Source organism: Lactuca serriola, chromosome 6 (assembly GCF_051521515.1).
Source record: "Lactuca serriola cultivar US96UC23 chromosome 6, Lser_US96UC23_V15, whole genome shotgun sequence".
NCBI classification, from domain to species: domain Eukaryota; kingdom Viridiplantae; phylum Streptophyta; class Magnoliopsida; order Asterales; family Asteraceae; genus Lactuca; species Lactuca serriola.
The window spans coordinates 81,997,663-82,014,061 of record NC_136413.1 but is presented as its reverse complement, the minus strand read 5'-3'; the positions used below and the strand labels follow the sequence as shown (position 1 = coordinate 82,014,061).

General features: G+C 34.1%; 2 protein-coding genes across 2 annotated transcripts; one reads left to right on the top strand and one right to left on the bottom strand.

The window, feature by feature from the left end:
• The first annotated feature begins 10,386 nt into the window (after window positions 1-10,386).
• Window positions 10,387-13,672, top strand: LOC145059356 (Ubiquitin-like superfamily protein). The gene is made up of 9 exons (XM_079007211.1): window positions 10,387-10,506; window positions 11,269-11,368; window positions 11,635-11,687; window positions 11,853-11,934; window positions 12,066-12,131; window positions 12,232-12,299; window positions 12,393-12,909; window positions 12,977-13,252; window positions 13,326-13,672. The coding sequence occupies exons 2-9, from the start codon at window positions 11,269-11,271 to the stop codon at window positions 13,529-13,531; spliced, it is 1,368 nt and encodes a 455-aa protein (XP_078863337.1). The 5' UTR covers window positions 10,387-10,506; the 3' UTR covers window positions 13,532-13,672.
• Window positions 12,554-16,199, bottom strand: LOC145059355 (S-adenosyl-L-methionine-dependent methyltransferases superfamily protein). Its single transcript, XM_079007210.1, has 5 exons — window positions 15,436-16,199; window positions 14,834-15,044; window positions 14,079-14,730; window positions 13,908-13,985; window positions 12,554-13,823 (listed from the first exon to the last, which is right to left on the bottom strand). Exons 1-5 carry the CDS (start codon window positions 16,111-16,113, stop codon window positions 13,640-13,642), a joined length of 1,803 nt encoding a protein of 600 aa, XP_078863336.1. The 5' UTR covers window positions 16,114-16,199; the 3' UTR covers window positions 12,554-13,639.
• Window positions 16,200-16,399: the final 200 nt, after the last annotated feature.

Sequence of the window (16,399 nt, the reverse complement as noted above, 5' to 3'; positions counted from 1 at the left end):
TCAACTACAACAATAAATTACTTAATCTTTTTAGGATTAATGACTTAAAAACTTAAAAAGGTAACATATTTTGTTGATATTCGTATTTAAGCAACAATGTTTTTATATATATTTGAACATTGAATTTGTTTTATATGTTAAAAAAAAGGTATTGGTTGTTATAGGTAATATTAAACCTTTTTGAATATACAAAACAATATTAATGGTCAAATATATACCAAAAGACAATGTTGGCTAAACATGAAACAAAATATATTATCGTTTTAAGTCGTTAATCGATTTTTTATTTTTATTTTTAACTTTGATCCCTAACTTGGTAAAACTTTGGCTTTAAGGGGTGTTTGGATTACTTATTTGAAGTATTTATTAATTTATGGTGGTTGGACATTTATAATAAGAAGTTTTAAGTGTTTAAAACTTTAAATAATAAAATTTCATATGCACATAATGACTTAAATAATGAGCTTTTGATAAGTTATGTATTTCTTACTTATTGATTTATTTAAAGAGTTTTTGATAAGTGATTTTCTTATTAAACGTACAAGCAACATTTTATAAACACTAAAAATTAACTTTTTAGCTTATTATGTTTTTGTATCAAATAAACTAATCCAAACATTATTTTTAACTTTGTTTTGACACCGGATAAGCTAATAAGCATTTTCACTAAAAAACATATGTTGTTTTAAATAAAAATTCCTAAACACTTCCTAAGTATATGTAAAAAGATCATCTTTCCCTGTAGTTTGTAATTTCTATTAACTTTTCTTACATCCCAAAAATCAAAGACATTTAATTAATTTTTTTTTTCAAAAACAACCCATTAACCATAAAGTGTTTAAAAACAATTATTGTCTCGAAAGTATAATCAAAGTCAGAGTATCCCAAGAACCAATATCATAAAAATGGGAAGATGTGCACGATCATGCCTTCGCTTTCCCATGATCCTCTGAAGTATCTGAAACAATAAACTGAAACCGTAAGCTAAAGCTTAATGAGTTCCTCCAAAGTACCACCACACAACATAACAAACAATAGCATGCATATATGAGCCTTCAGCCTGACTGGACCGCCTCGTAGGGCCTACAACCTATCTGGACCGTTTAACCGGGCCTTCGGCCTGACTAGACCACCTCGTAAAGCCTACAGCCTATCCGGAACGCCCCGGGTGTCTTGATCTTCAACACAAAGCATGACCGCCTTAACCCAACCACAATATGTCAACATATACAATAGATAAATACAAACACATAACCAACAAATACAGGTAATCATACAGATCTACTAATCTATCATATAACCAGTATAACATCATCCTATATACCAGGAAACATAACCTATTGGTCCGACAGTGGTGCCTTCGACCCACAATTACAGTGAGGAAAACTCATCTCTCAGTCCAAACAAATCGTTAAATAGGTCTCTGCTCCTAATATTAGCTACACCCGTCACCTATTCACCAAATAGCGACCAATCTCAAATATAACTCAAAATACCTAAAATACCCTTAGGTTAAACTAAGTCAAAGTTAACTACAACAGGTCGTCACGTTGTGGACACTAAATGACAAAACATACGAGTCTTAGCCCAGCCGCCACGCCATGAAGACCTAGGCCACGCTGTGGACACTAGGCTCCCAACAACTTAATGGATTAAGTCGATTTCCTTGATCTTAAGGGATCCAAATCCCAAATCTCGTGCATTCTAAGATCCAAGTGGATAAAGTTTCCAACTTTATCCTTTAGACTCTCTAAGGGATAGAGATCCCATTTCTATATCTAAATAGGGCAAAAACATAATTTGGCTTAGCCCATTAAGCACTTTCTCTTGGAAGACTACTAGATCCCCATTTCTAGAATGTTTCTAGCATCAAATAACAACATAAAAGTCATTACTTTCTAGAGATGCATGTCCAATGCATGTATTGGACTATATTAGGTCAAAATGAGGTTTTTGGCCAAATCTTCCATGTATGATGCTAAAACTCAATATTACTCCAGATCCAAAGCATCAAGGGCCCAAAATGACCTAGAGATTCACAAAGTTGCAAACTTAATGAGATCTCATCATCCGAAAATCAAGGACAAGAAGATTAAGGCATATAAACCTAGATTTATACATAACAAACCAAAAACCTTGGAACTTGGGGGCTTACAAGAGTCCAGAAGATGCACAATAAGATGGTGAGAAGAGTTGCTTGTTGAATCCAAATCTAGAAGTCACCTCCTTCTTCTTTTACTCCCCAAAAATTAACACAAAAAAGTTAAGAGAGAAAAAATGGAGATTAGGGTTTGCTTGGAGGCTGAGTGAGTGTCATGGAGGCTAAGGGTGAGCAACCCTAGCCATCACATTCCCTTAAATAGGGTGCAAACCTCAGATAGTAGGGTTCTCATTAAACAGCTGCCACACTGTGGCCTTAGGTTGCCACGTCGTGGCGGTCATTTAAAACACGCGATACATCGACTATTACCATATCGTAGGATGCCTTCACCACAATGTGGTTCCGCCCAAAAGCCAAAATACATTAAATTTAAATACCTCCAAGAATCCGGATGTGACAACTTTTATTACTATTTATTGTAAGTAGACCTTTATCGGACCCCTTAACCTTCCTCTTTCGTCCTTTTCATCTTCAACCTTATGCACTATATGTGTTTAGTATAAAATATGTATAATTACATGTAAATAATATTTTGTTGACATTAGAATGGCCTACTATGATAGAATTTTGAACTATATGTGCAGGAAACAAGATAACGAATATTGCCAAAATAGGGTTATACCGAACGAAGAAAAGATGAAAAATCTTTGTCGTTTTAGGTAACTTTAATTATACCGTATAAGACTTTGTTCAAGACGTATTGGTCAATTCTGGTAAAATCTTATCAAAAAGTCATAATTTGAATATTAGGATGATGGCAACATAGTTTGGCCATTTTACATTGTTACTAAGATGCCCCTTAAGATGTCAGGTTGTTGAACTTCATGTATGGAGTAAAACATTCATTGACATAAAATAAAAAATCAGGTTTTGAACTTCATTTCAGGTTGTTGAACTTCATGTATGGAGTAAAACGATCAACATGTGGTTCTTCACTGTGAGTAGTTAGTAGTTAAATTCTCTAGTGATAACTACCAAAAGCAGGTTTTGATTTCTTTTATCATAGTGTTTCAACATTTACATTAGCTACATATTGTTTGTGGATTGTTTATGTTTTTTATCATAACGATCTTTTCCCTTATTTTGTTTTATAAACTATCTGGTTGATCTATGTAAGACGATTCTAACACAATCTCCATACTTTGCCAAATCATCCAAATTTGTATGTAGGACAAATGAAGGGTATAGATGCATTTAATTCGATCCAGACTAAGACATCAATTGGTACGACTATATCTTACACAAAACTAGTAGTATTCCTTATAGTCGAAATGTTTTGATATTTTCTAATTGGAACATAAATTCCAACCAAGAGGCACATGACCTTAACGATGACATGTACATAAATGATAATCATATTCCTACTTTTCATGTCGAACGCAACAAGCATTTTGTGATTCGGAAGTGAAAAATGATTTTATGACTCAGGTAGTTTCTCACCGTTCGTCACTAAGTTTCACTTGTTTTGAAGCATTTTTTTTTTCTAAATGATGTAATATGATTTTACAAGATTTATGTACTCTTTAAATATGGGTTGATGAAGAATTTAGAGAGAAACTTATTGTATGATGATTTAATTGGGTTTGAAAGTGAAAATCTATGAAATTGTTGTTTTCTCTTTTTATATCTCGATATTGATTAATGATATTGCCATATTTATACTTATTTTTAGGCAATATTTAAGTGCATTTTTATTAATAAATTGATAATATGTTTAGAATAATGATACTTATGAGTTTAAATTGTTATTTTCAGTCAATATAAAGGATTTTCGAAGAGAGGGACCAAAGGTGACAAAATGGGGAACATGGGAGGCTTGAAAGACAAGGAAATAATAAATTCACGATAAGCGCTCAATTCACGACGTGGCGGTGAAGCCCACGACGTGGCACGGGTGTTCCAGAAGATAAACATCGCGACGCGGAGGATTTCCTTGAAGGATACGGATTACTTGAAGCCCATGACGTGGCGCATCTGGCCACGACGTGGCACGGGTTTTTGAGGATTATATAAGTCCTCCTGATTATTACGAGAATGAAGGCTTTTGGCAGAAGAAAAAGAATTCCAGGAGACGATTTAGAGCGAAAGAAAGGTTCTGGAAGAGGGTTTTCAACACCAAAAGAAGTAAAGGTTTATAATTTAGTTAAATAAGAACATGTCTTTTATTAGTTTTAGTTGTGTTAGTTTAATTACTATGATGAGCAGCTCAATCTAGCTACTCTTGTTTAGCTAGATGAAGCTTTAAACTTATGAATAGTTATATGCTTATGGATTGAGCTTAGTTGGTAAAAATTTGCTTGTGTTTGATTTGTATGACCTAGCATGTTATTATTTGTTTATCTAATTGCTTAATTGCATGTTCTGTGTAGTTTAGTGACCATTAAACTGCATGAACCTGTTTACCTAATAATTTAGTGAACATTGAATTGTTAGAGCTAGGATTGACCAATCTTAGTTAATAATTAGAATAAATAAAGTTTAGCTGTGCTAGAGAACGTGAATTGTGATCATAAGTGCGTTTATACAACAAATCTTACATAGCGTATTTACATTCATAATTAGTTCTGTGTTTAATTATGTGTGAACATACATGGTTTGACATGAATTAGTTAATTATTGGTAAGATAGAACTAAATTACTAATACAACTAAAAACCAACTTAATAATCCGTAATCGTTAGCTAGCCATAAGGGAGAAGTGGATTCAACCTAAACAAGAGTGTGTTTTTATTATTGAATTTGATTTAAGTTCATCTGATCTTGTAAAACCAAATAAAATCCCTTATTAAACTTGTTAATAAATTAGGTCAAATTAATAGTAAGTAAATTAATTAGAACACCGTTCCCTATGACCAACACCCGACTTACCCAAGCTATACTGTAATCTGACTAGGTACACTGCCTATAAGTGCATAGATAGTTAAGTTTGTTAGGTTATAAATATTAAAATTAGTGGGTACTTTTGTGCACATCAATTAAGTGAGTTGGATGTCCCACTAAAGGCATGTAATAGGAAAGAACCTCTCACTAAATATAGTACAATCTGCAAGATTTAAAATGGTTATATACATGGATTTATGAATTAATATGGTAAAAAGGATTGAAAAGATCGAAACTCTCCAAATAGCTTCTTTTTTTTTTTTTTTTTAATTTTCCAAAATCCTATTCCTTGCTTTCAAGAAATGTAAAACTTTAGTGGAAAAAGTAATCTTGCATAAAGTATGTTTAAACAAAGCTCTAGGGCATTGAGAGTATTTATATAGGTGTCTGGGTAGCTTGTACCTCTTAAATTTTCAGACGCAATGAAAATTTTTTAGAAATAATTTTGGTGTAGTATAAATTTTTTGGCGTGCTACTTCGAAAATTTATATGTGCTACCCATAACATTTTGTTCCGCCACTTACAGACAAGAAGAGATTGTAAAGAAAAGACAGAGCTACATAGGAAGAGGAAAAGAGGAAAGGAGGAAAGAGGATGACCAAATATGATGTTTGGAAATTAACCAGATGAGAAAACTAACATGTAAGAAGGGAAATGGATAGTGATAGATTATTGTGGAGATGAAGTGGTGGGAACTTAATTGATTTGTAAAAGTAAAATAAATAAATAAATAAAATAATGATAAAATAACAAAAAAGAAAAGCAAATTGAGGGTAAATTGGTTATCTTATATGCCTTTAACAGTAGTTCTCAACCAGTGGTCAAAATGACCACCGGCGGTTAAAGACAAACCATAAGGACTACATTTCCAAAAAAAAAAAATTTAAATTTGAATTCAAAATACGAACTTCAATATACTATAAGACCATTTAAGTAATTTAAAATAGATTTAGATTTCACGATTAAATAAATTAAAAAAAAAATCAAAATTACATAAATGGTCCATGTAGTTTCTTAGATCCATATGTTTCGTCCATAACTTTTTTTCCGTTACACGAATGATCCTTATTGTTTTAATGTCTTATGTGGTTGGTATTCGACCCATGTAAAAAGATTTTTATACCATTTTTGTAACACCTAAAAAATCACAACCAATTTAAACTTTTCAAAACAACTTGTTTACTATTAAAAGTGTTTATAAAACCATTGTTTTCAAAATATTATTTAAAATCAGAGCTTTCCAAGATCAACAACATAAAATCAGGATGCGTACGGTCACGCCTTCGCCTTCCCATGATCCTCAGAAGTACCTAAAACCATAACCCAAAAATTGTAAGCCAACGCTTAGTGAGTTTCCCCCAATGTACCACCACATAACATTGTTGGATTAGGTGTCTAAGCCCATAACTATAAATTGGTATGTAGTTGATTTGATAGTAGCATGACCCTTTTTGGTTGCCTTCACACTAGCAACTAGACATGATGATTATTGGAGTGAGAGACTGAGTTTATTATTTGGAATAATAAATTGGTGCATAAAATGATTTATTAGTATATTATAAGAATAATATATTAATTAGAAATCATATTATTAATTAGTATTTAATCAGAAATTAAATTGGAATTAATTTTGGGATTTAAGGAACTGATTAAAAGTACAGGGGCTGTGTTTGCAATTATTTGATAGTTGTGGTTTTGGGCCATTAGATCACCCTTATTGGGGAGGGTCGAAAATCCTTAGAAGGTTCTAGAGATTTTCGTCCAAGCCCTAAGGAAGGGGTCCATGGACTTGCTTAGGCTCTACGCTAAGGGATTATAGTTTCTACCTCAAAACCCTAGTTAGCCTCATGTATAAATAGAGCCCCTTTGCTCTTAAATTCATGCACTCTCTTGAAACCCTAGAAGAGCCGAATTTCTGAGCAAGTTACTCCTCTCTCCTCTCTCTCTCTCATATTCATTCTCTTTCCCTAGTGTGTTTGTGAGCCATTAGAGGTACTACGCTTGTGATACTTGTTCTCAAAAGCAAGGATCTTCAAGTTTTGGTTGTTATTACTATATAGCAACAAAGGTATGTGATCTAGTTTTTGTAGATTTCGAATTATTAGATGCATATTAGGGTTTTCCTTTTGTGTTCAATGCTTGTATGTCTAATAGAGAAAACATATATCCAAATCTAGGGTTGCATGCACACATAGGATTGTTTGTATATAACTCATCATTGATATCAGAGCCTTTGGTTTTGTTTTCAATTAGATTTGATACAATAGATTAAACTTGAAAAATTAGGGTTTATGGCAATTAAACCCTAAGGCTTGGATTTTTCGAAATTAGGGTTTCAAAACCCTAGGTTCGAAATTTGATTAGGGTTTTTGAACCCTTTCCTTGACCCTCATGATTTCGATTTTTAGGGTTTGCTAACCCTAGAAATTTTGAAACTACTTCCCCAAGATTAGATTTCGAAAATCTAGGGTTTTGGGTAGGTATTAGTATTATCTTTTAATTGTTTAAATGAATATTTGATGATTTTGATATATCCTTTCCCAAATTTCGAAATCTAGGGGATAAAGGGATTAAATTAAATTATTTAGTTAACGGATAATCCTATGAGATTTAATAATTTAAATTAATTGTTTAATTTTTGATAATTATTAATCAAGGTTTTTAATGTTTAAGATTTTAAATTAAAAGATATTAATTTCAAAATTTTTAAATTATTAAAAACCCTAGTATTTTGAAATATTTAAAATACACCCTTATACTATATATATATATATATATATATATATATATATATAATTATAATTAAAAGTTTAATATTATATATGTATAAGGGGTCTATAAGGGGTTTTTAAGGGGTTTTTAAGGAAGCGACCTATAAAATGACCTCATTGGGTATATACTCTTACCTACTGCACTCTTGACCAGTGGATGGTCGTTAGTCGAATGGGTAGGATAGAACATTAAACTCTCATTAATAAGTATAATGATATATTTAAAGTAACTAAATCTTTTTACAAAATCCCAATCTTAGTTACTTTAGGAAAATGTGAATTTGATACTAGTCTATGAAATTGCACATTGCACTTTGTCAAGTCGTTAGCGGAGCATGTGTGGTTAACCGACACATTAACTTGGACTAACAAGGGTGGCAATGGGTAACTCGTTAATTATCATTGATCAATGGAGCATATGTGGTTAACTGACACATTGATTAGGTGGTAAATGACATCGAGAGTACCAAGCCAATTTGCATGATTATTTACATCTTGTTTGTGATCTTCGGTATCCCAGTCACAAACTTGAAGGACATAATCGAGATTAAACATGTCATTTAATAGTTTAATGAATCTCAAAGAATCTAGGAGTTTCATTTCATTTAAAACCTAATTCTTTTAATTTTTTTTTTCGTGGTGGAATTGGTAAATCGTCATTTACCTACCTTCAAATAATTTACAATTGGATTACGACATCTCTTTTCCGAATTGTGGATTATTTTGTTAGGTCCTAGCCTTAATATTTAATTTTGAGTGTTATATTAAGGATTCTTTATCTAATAAAAACTTGTCCTTCTTCTTTTGCAGATGTCAACTTCCAACAACGCTTTCGGTTCCTCCAACAACCCTGCTAACTCTTTCTCGCTTTTGAACATTTGCGTGAGGGTCATGTTCGATGGTTCCAATTTCAATGATTGGATCCGAAACATCCAAATGGCCTTGCGTTATGAGGACAAGGAATACGTCCTTGATAAGGAGTTGAATGAGATAGACGAAACCAAAGCAACTCACGAAGAGATAGCTGAGTATAAGGTCTAGTCTTTAAGTCTCAAAGGGACCAAAATCGCATCTTTCCTAACTTTATCCATTAAGTCCAAGTTTCAAGCCTTTAGATCTGAATCAATATGGTGTTTAGATGGATAAAGTTTCCAACTTTATCCATAACAAGGTCATAACTTTCAAGATCTAAACTTTATACACTAAAGCGACCAAAAGCTCATAACACCCAAGACTAGCTAGATCTATCAAATGTATCATCAAGATTCAAACTTTATACATTTAGAAGAAAGATCAAGGTGAACAAAGTCTTGATCTATAAACTCCAATGCAACCAATACTTCTCCAAAGAACTCCTTCTTTTCCAAGATGCACCAAGAACACTCCAAATCACTTAAGAACACCTTTTTTTGCTCAAAAGGCTCAAACTAGGGTTGGGGTTTTTAAGGGAGGGCGTTGGAGAGGTGGAGGATGAGAATGAAATAGGTTTGGGGAAGTTAATGAGCTCAAATATGGCTCAAACCACGAAAATAAGGTTTGGGCACTGATCACGTACGCCCAACGTACCAGGGATGCCCTAGTACTCCCAACATACTTCCTGTATGCCCAACGTAATAGACTAAGTCTAAAACCTTCTTAACTTCTAACAGTCATAACTTTTTCGTACTAACTCTGTTTTCAACGATCTTTATATCCACGGAAAGATACTGAGGAGCTCTACAACCCTATTTAATTACTTTTGACTTAAAACACATCGAACTAAAATCCTTAATTCAAAGAAAAGGCATGAAGCATCACTTTTACCATTATGCCCTTTCGCTCCGAAGCACAATCCAAACTTTTGGATCACATAATCTACATTATCCACTTACAAATGGGTCTAAAACTCTCTTTCCCCAAAGCCCGAAGTGTTATGATACTTGATTTTCGGGTCACACCCCTGAATTATGAAACGACTCGAAACAGGGTGTTACACTAGCTTTATAAGAATGATCTATGGGTATATTCCAGTCTCACACAATTTGTGTTAATTAGTGTGTATGATTGTATTGAAATTAAATGTTATTTGAGGATATTCGTCAGGTTTAAGTTTCAATGTTTTGTTCGATTTCTTGTCATTGATGTGCACATAGTTCATTTTTTCCTATCATATATGGTTCAACTTCAATGCATATCATATTTGGTTAGTTAGTGTGTGTGATTGTATTGAAACAGAAGGTATAATTCTATGTATATGGTTCATTTTTGCCCTTGCATTTCTTTCACCGAAATGCTTATGTATTTCTTTTCACCGACGATGAAGATAAAGACGTTGGGAGAGAAGTGGGTGGGGTATAGGGGTGGGTTTATGTATTTTTTTAAATAAAATTATAGTAAGAAATATATAAATAAATTAAAAATAGGGTATTTAGTCAATTTATAATCATGCCATGAAATGAAACCACAAAATCATAATGAATAAAATATAAATAGAAACTTATAAATTTAAAAACCATAGGGACTGTTTATGTAAATTTTTCTAAAAAAAATATTTTACTATTTCTTCTTGTTTACCCGATTTTTAGAAGCACGAGTTTAGCCCATCAAAGAAGACTTTTCTGGTTGTCTAAAATGGACAAATAGTGGTTGCAGAGAGTTCCATCATAAACACACGGAAAATCAAGGTGAAGAATAAGAAACGTCACAAATCCCTAAGGTACGAACTTTGTTTTGCCTAGATTTCACCAACGTTTTTAGTCAATTGATTGTAAATTACTATTTGCTTATTTGGAAATCCGAGAGTCATGTGATTCATGTGCGACAGCCACTAGTTGTGTTCAATTTCATGACCTGTGTGGATTGTGTTCACTAGCACGGTTAAGAATTTTGATAATTAAGCCGGATGTTAGTAGATGATCTCTGATTTGAATTTCGATCATGTGTTGAGTAGCATAGTCGAAGCTAAATGTGATTGATTACGAATTAGGGTTCTAAATCGAGCAATCGAACTCCATCATAATCGGTTCGATATGAGTGAACGCCTATTTCCGGTTCTTTGTGTTTTTACTTCATCGGCATACTGCCAAAGTCGCTTCTTTTTGTTTTGCTAGCTCTGATTTAGGATGCACCTCTTGAATCGCATAAAACTTTAGCTTTTCCTAGTTTTGACTGCTATAGTTTCCCCCGGATCATATAGATACATTGTTGAATCCCAGAGAAGACGACACCCAACCTAATTCCACCAAGCACAAAAGAATTCATGGATTTCGAACTCACCTTTATCTAATCATTGCAACGTCCTTCTTATAGTTGGATTCAATAATGTTTTTCTATTTTATTTGCACTTCGAATCTTGAAATGCATACAGGTTTTACCACTTTTATTTTTTCATTCTGTTTTTTTCTCAGAGTAAAGTTAGAATAAGTAACGAGTACATCCTTGCTTATCCAGTCCTAAAGTGGTCATGTATTTTGTACAGATGGAACAATCTATCTCCTCTCTCGCATTCAAAGGTTCTATCATTGAAGCAATCACTGAAGCAAAAAGGCAGAAAAAACTTTTTCTAGTTTACATTTCAGGTACATACATGTTCTCTTTCATGATATTTGTTCTTATTCCTCATCATCCTCCTAGATACCAAAAGTTATATCCTTAACGACCCTTGAGGAGTAGAAAATCAAGATTTTGGCATCATCCACATACAATAGCATTACTGTAAATGATAAAAATACAGTAATTTGCTCTAGATATTAGAAACAAATATGATCAATGGAGCAAACATTTTCATATGACATTAGAATACAATATCTGGTTGTTTAAAATGCTTTGATTTTCATATTTACAGGTGACAATGAAGACTCAATCTCTATGGATAAATCTACTTGGTCAATGTCTAGTGTGAGTTAAATCATAAATGTCTAATATGATATCTTTTCCAATCAAATCAAACTAATATGTTACATTACATCTCATGTTATACACCAATTTCAAGCCACAAATTCCATACAGCATACTATACTTCTTGAACAACTTTATCATCTAATGAAAGTTGACTGAATTTAGGTGGCAGAGTCATTATCAAAGTACTGCATTTTATTGCACATTTTGGAAGGAAGCACAGATGCTGCTCAATTTTCTGCATTATGTATCCTTTGATTGAAATTTGACACTTTGAAATCTCCAAATGAAATTCCTTTTTTTTTTTTCACTAATAACACATCCATAAAATTAGACTATTACTTATATCATATATGTACCTTACATCAATTTGAATAGACCCACAAAAACCTGCTCCTTGTATAACAGCTATTGGATATAATGGCATCCAACTATGGCAAAATGGTAAAGTTACAACCTTTATTATATTTGGGATCTCTTTTTTTTTTTTAATAAATAAACTGAATTTGTATTTTCTTTTTGTTATCTTTTAAATAATGAGCAGAGGGCTTTGTTAGTGGTGAGGTTCTGGCTTCAACCCTTGAGAAAGAATGGTTGAGTCTTCATGTTCAGGTACTTGAGAAATTATATTATTTTTCTTTTCTTCTTTGTGAATTTGTAAGAAAAAGTATAAAATTTAATTACAAATTACATTTTCTTCTACAGGAAACAACTGCCTCTTTTTTATCTGCAGCACTTGTCTCCAGACAATCTGAACAACTTCCCTCTGCAATTCCTCCTTCAACCTCACCTGAAACTGGAAGTTCTTCAACATTATCAGTTAATACAAATGACAATGCTTCAGTGGATAAAAAAGATGCAGATCATGACAAAAAATCTGATATTGATAATTCAGTTACAACAAGTAGCAAATCAGTTAACCAAGTGATCACAACTGCAATTGAATCTGAAATTGTCAAAAAACCAAACTTGAAGGCTCCTCAAGTTGTTAAAGATGTAAAAAAGGTTGATATTGATAATTCAGATTTGGATTCAAACACAAACAAATCAACTGATATTCATTTAAACATACGATTACCTGGGGGTATAAATGTCCAAGAAAAATTCCAACCTACAAGCACTTTAAAAATGGTGAAAAATTACATAGATGAAAAGCAAGAAAGTAGCATTGGCCCTTATGATCTAGCCATTCCTTACCCTCGCAAGGTTTTCACTGACCAAGGTAAAAACTTTACTAAAAATCTTCAAAAGATTTATTTTTATATTAATTTTTTTTTCCATAATTTCAGATTTAACCAAGACTTTAACAGAGTTAAGTCTACTCGATAGACAAGCATTAATAATAGTTCCACATCTGAAATCCACCGGTTACTACAAACCGCGATCTGTCATACCTAACCGTGACACATCATCAGTCTCCACCACTGCCACGTCAGCACCAGATGGCGAAGGATATTTTTCTCTTTGGAGAAAGGTTCTATCATATGTTAACCCTTTAGCCTATCTTGGTGGCAATAACACTGTACGGGATAATACTCAAACGACCAATCAAGAATCTGGTTCTGGTAATTATTATTTTATTAAAATCTTTTTTAATTTTCACATGAAAGGCTTATTGTTACTGTTATGTATTTTCAGGGTCAAATCCGGGCAGCTTTACGGGCAGTAGAAGGTCATATCTTGTAACAGATAACCAAATCAACAACCCAAGTTCATCAAGATTTGGAAGTGGAAGCAATATTCACACGTTGAAACACGATGAAGATGATAAGAAGTTTAATGGTAAAAACGCTTTTTGGAATGGGAATTCCACAGAATATGGAGGCGATGGAGAAAACAAGTGAAGTTAGAGTTTTTTATTTTTATTTTTGTTTTTCGAAAAGACATTTACATAATAAATATGTTTTGTACTTAAAAAATCTAATTGCTCTATTATAGATTTCTTGATGCATTTAAATGTTAACAAAAAACAACTTTCTAGGGCTGGTTTCGGTGTCCAATAGTTTAGTCTGCCATCGCATTTGATCTGTATGTCTTTTCAACTTCATAACAATGTCTACATGATCTGTGATTATGATCGTCCCTTTAGGGCGAAGGATTCTGTGCATCTCAATGAATATGTCGAGAATGTCACATCTGTGTAAAGCCAAAAAAAAAAGTCAGATTTAGTAATTGAAATTAAGGGAATAACAATCCGAAACTCGAATTATATGAGCTTACTTGTTCATGTACAAGCTAAACACGTTGTCCGCGTGTATCAAGTCGTATGATCTAGGATATGTCGAGAATGGTTCACACCTGTATGCAAGAAATTAACAAACAGTCATCAGCTAGACACAGTCTTATCCGTCTGTTTCTCTGTCTCTATATATGGAGTCTAAAAAAACGAACCAATTCATGTAGGTCCCGATTAGGCCACGTTCATAGATAATGCCGAGGGTTTTCAACTTTGAATCATGAGGAACAACATTCATGACCCAAACCGGATACTCAGAAAGAGAAGCTGCAAATCCTCCGAATCCCGCGTTCATGTCCATAACATTTCTATACCCACCATTCGATAACGATTCAACCACTTTCACATACTCATAAACTCTCTTTTTCCATAACAAATTATCGTTAACCAAATCTTTCATTCCGAAATCATGATTTGGTGGAATACTATTCAACCTCTTAGGCCACTTCTCAAGCACATGGTTCACTTGAGGTAAAGGAGTGATGCATGCATCCATCTTTTTATACCACCCATCATCCAGATCGTTGTCCGGGTTACAAAACATAGGAGATTTCAAATCTTTTTTCTTTTCGATGCATTCGATATGATCGTTAGGTTTTTGCCACACTGCAATTGGCCCTTTTCCTTTAATCTTTTTCCAACAAAGTCGCCTGGCAAGATCCTCCAAACTACTAAGCTCTTTTTTAGGGTCCTTGGTGGTTCCGTCTGAGGCGGTGTAGCGGGCCCGCCAGTTAATAGGCGGGCCCGACAACACCCAGTAACCACCTGGCCTTAAGACCCGATCAATTTCCATTAGATACAATCCATCTAGCAACACAACATGACAACATCATCATCACCATCATTATCATAACATAAGCATTATGATGGAAATGATTATAAGATGTAATTTTAGGGTTTGTGTAAGTACCATATTGTGTCCATGGGATGAGGCAACGAGAGCAATGAGCCATGTCGAATGACGTTGATGGGTAGGGTAGTCTGTAGGTGCCAAGGACACCAAGCATAGCGGGAAGGCCTCTTTCTAGGGCAAATTGCACCTGAGCTTCATGTACATCTCTTGGAGCTATAGACATTGTTATAATGTTGTAATCCATTAGTGAATCTCCAAAGCTTGCAACCTGACATGGTTAAACCAATAATACTAATAAGAGATGGACCAACAATCCAAAACAAAACCGCTCATAAAAAAGACTAAACTGATTAGGACCGGTTTCACTGGAATACAATAAGTTTAAAACCACTTTTTATTTATTTATGTATAATAGATATTTATTACAAATGACAAACATTTACAATTACAACTAACAAGTGACAAACGTTTTATATAAAAAGTCAATACTAACGATGTTTGGTCGGTCCTAAAAAGAAGACTGGTTTTATTTGTTTAAAGCGTTTAGACCGGACCGGTCTAATCAATTAAAGAAAAAAGAAGCAATTTAACGAAGAACTAGCTTATACGATTAGAATCTTGATAAATGAACTTGATTTCAAGAATCACACGTCACTTACCCCACACCCTGTATCAAGAACAGTTCTAATAGCTCCAGATTCCAATGGCACCATCTTCTTCAATTGATCGATATAACCCTTCACTCCTTTCTGGAAAGAAGTTCCACCGCCGGGAAAAACCAGCCGATCGCCGACCAATCGGACCCAGTTCTGCTGTTTCTTAGACTCCGTCAGCGTCTTGAATGGTACATTACTGAACCAAGCTTGAGCTCTACTTTTCGGCCATGGAAATGGCTTCTTGTACCCCACTGGTTCCGGTACAAGACACCGGAGAATATCTCCGCCGGTGGCAGGACAGTGCCGCTCCCGGTGTAACATTTTCTCTACTTTAAACAGTCTTTCCCTTTGTGGATCCTGACAAGGGCAGTAATGGGTGAAATTAGCAGGGCAAATCTGGAACTTTTGTGGTGGCGGAGGGAGGAGGGTGTTGTGAGGTTTGAAATCGAGCGGTGGCGGAGTGTTTTGGTGGGAGAAGTTCGTGAAAACGGTGATGGGATTTAAGCAGTTTTGTTGATTTTTCGTTGTGGGTGTAAAGGAGGTGTTGATGGTGGATCTGTATGAGCCAAGAATATACACAGTATAACAGAGGAAGAAGATGAAGAAGAGTCTGATTAATGGGTTTTTGAGGGGGGTTTGCGGCGGCGGAGGTGGCGGAGACGCCAGTGACGGTTTAGGCATAGTGTGTGAAAGTGATGGTGTACTGGTGTGTGTCAGAACTCAGATCTGTTGTTGGGTGGTGGTGAAGAAGAAATAGCTGTATCTGTATGTTTGTCCGTTTGGCATTATTCCCGCTAAAGATCTAGTTTTTGATATATGACGAAATTTACCCCTGAATTTTATGCCTTTTAATTCTAAGACCCTCTATTTTATTTCTTGTGTTTTCTTTAATAATCAGCAACTTGTACCTATGAATGAATTGGTTTCCTAATATTTGATTGAATGTCAATGATTTTATTTGCTTTAA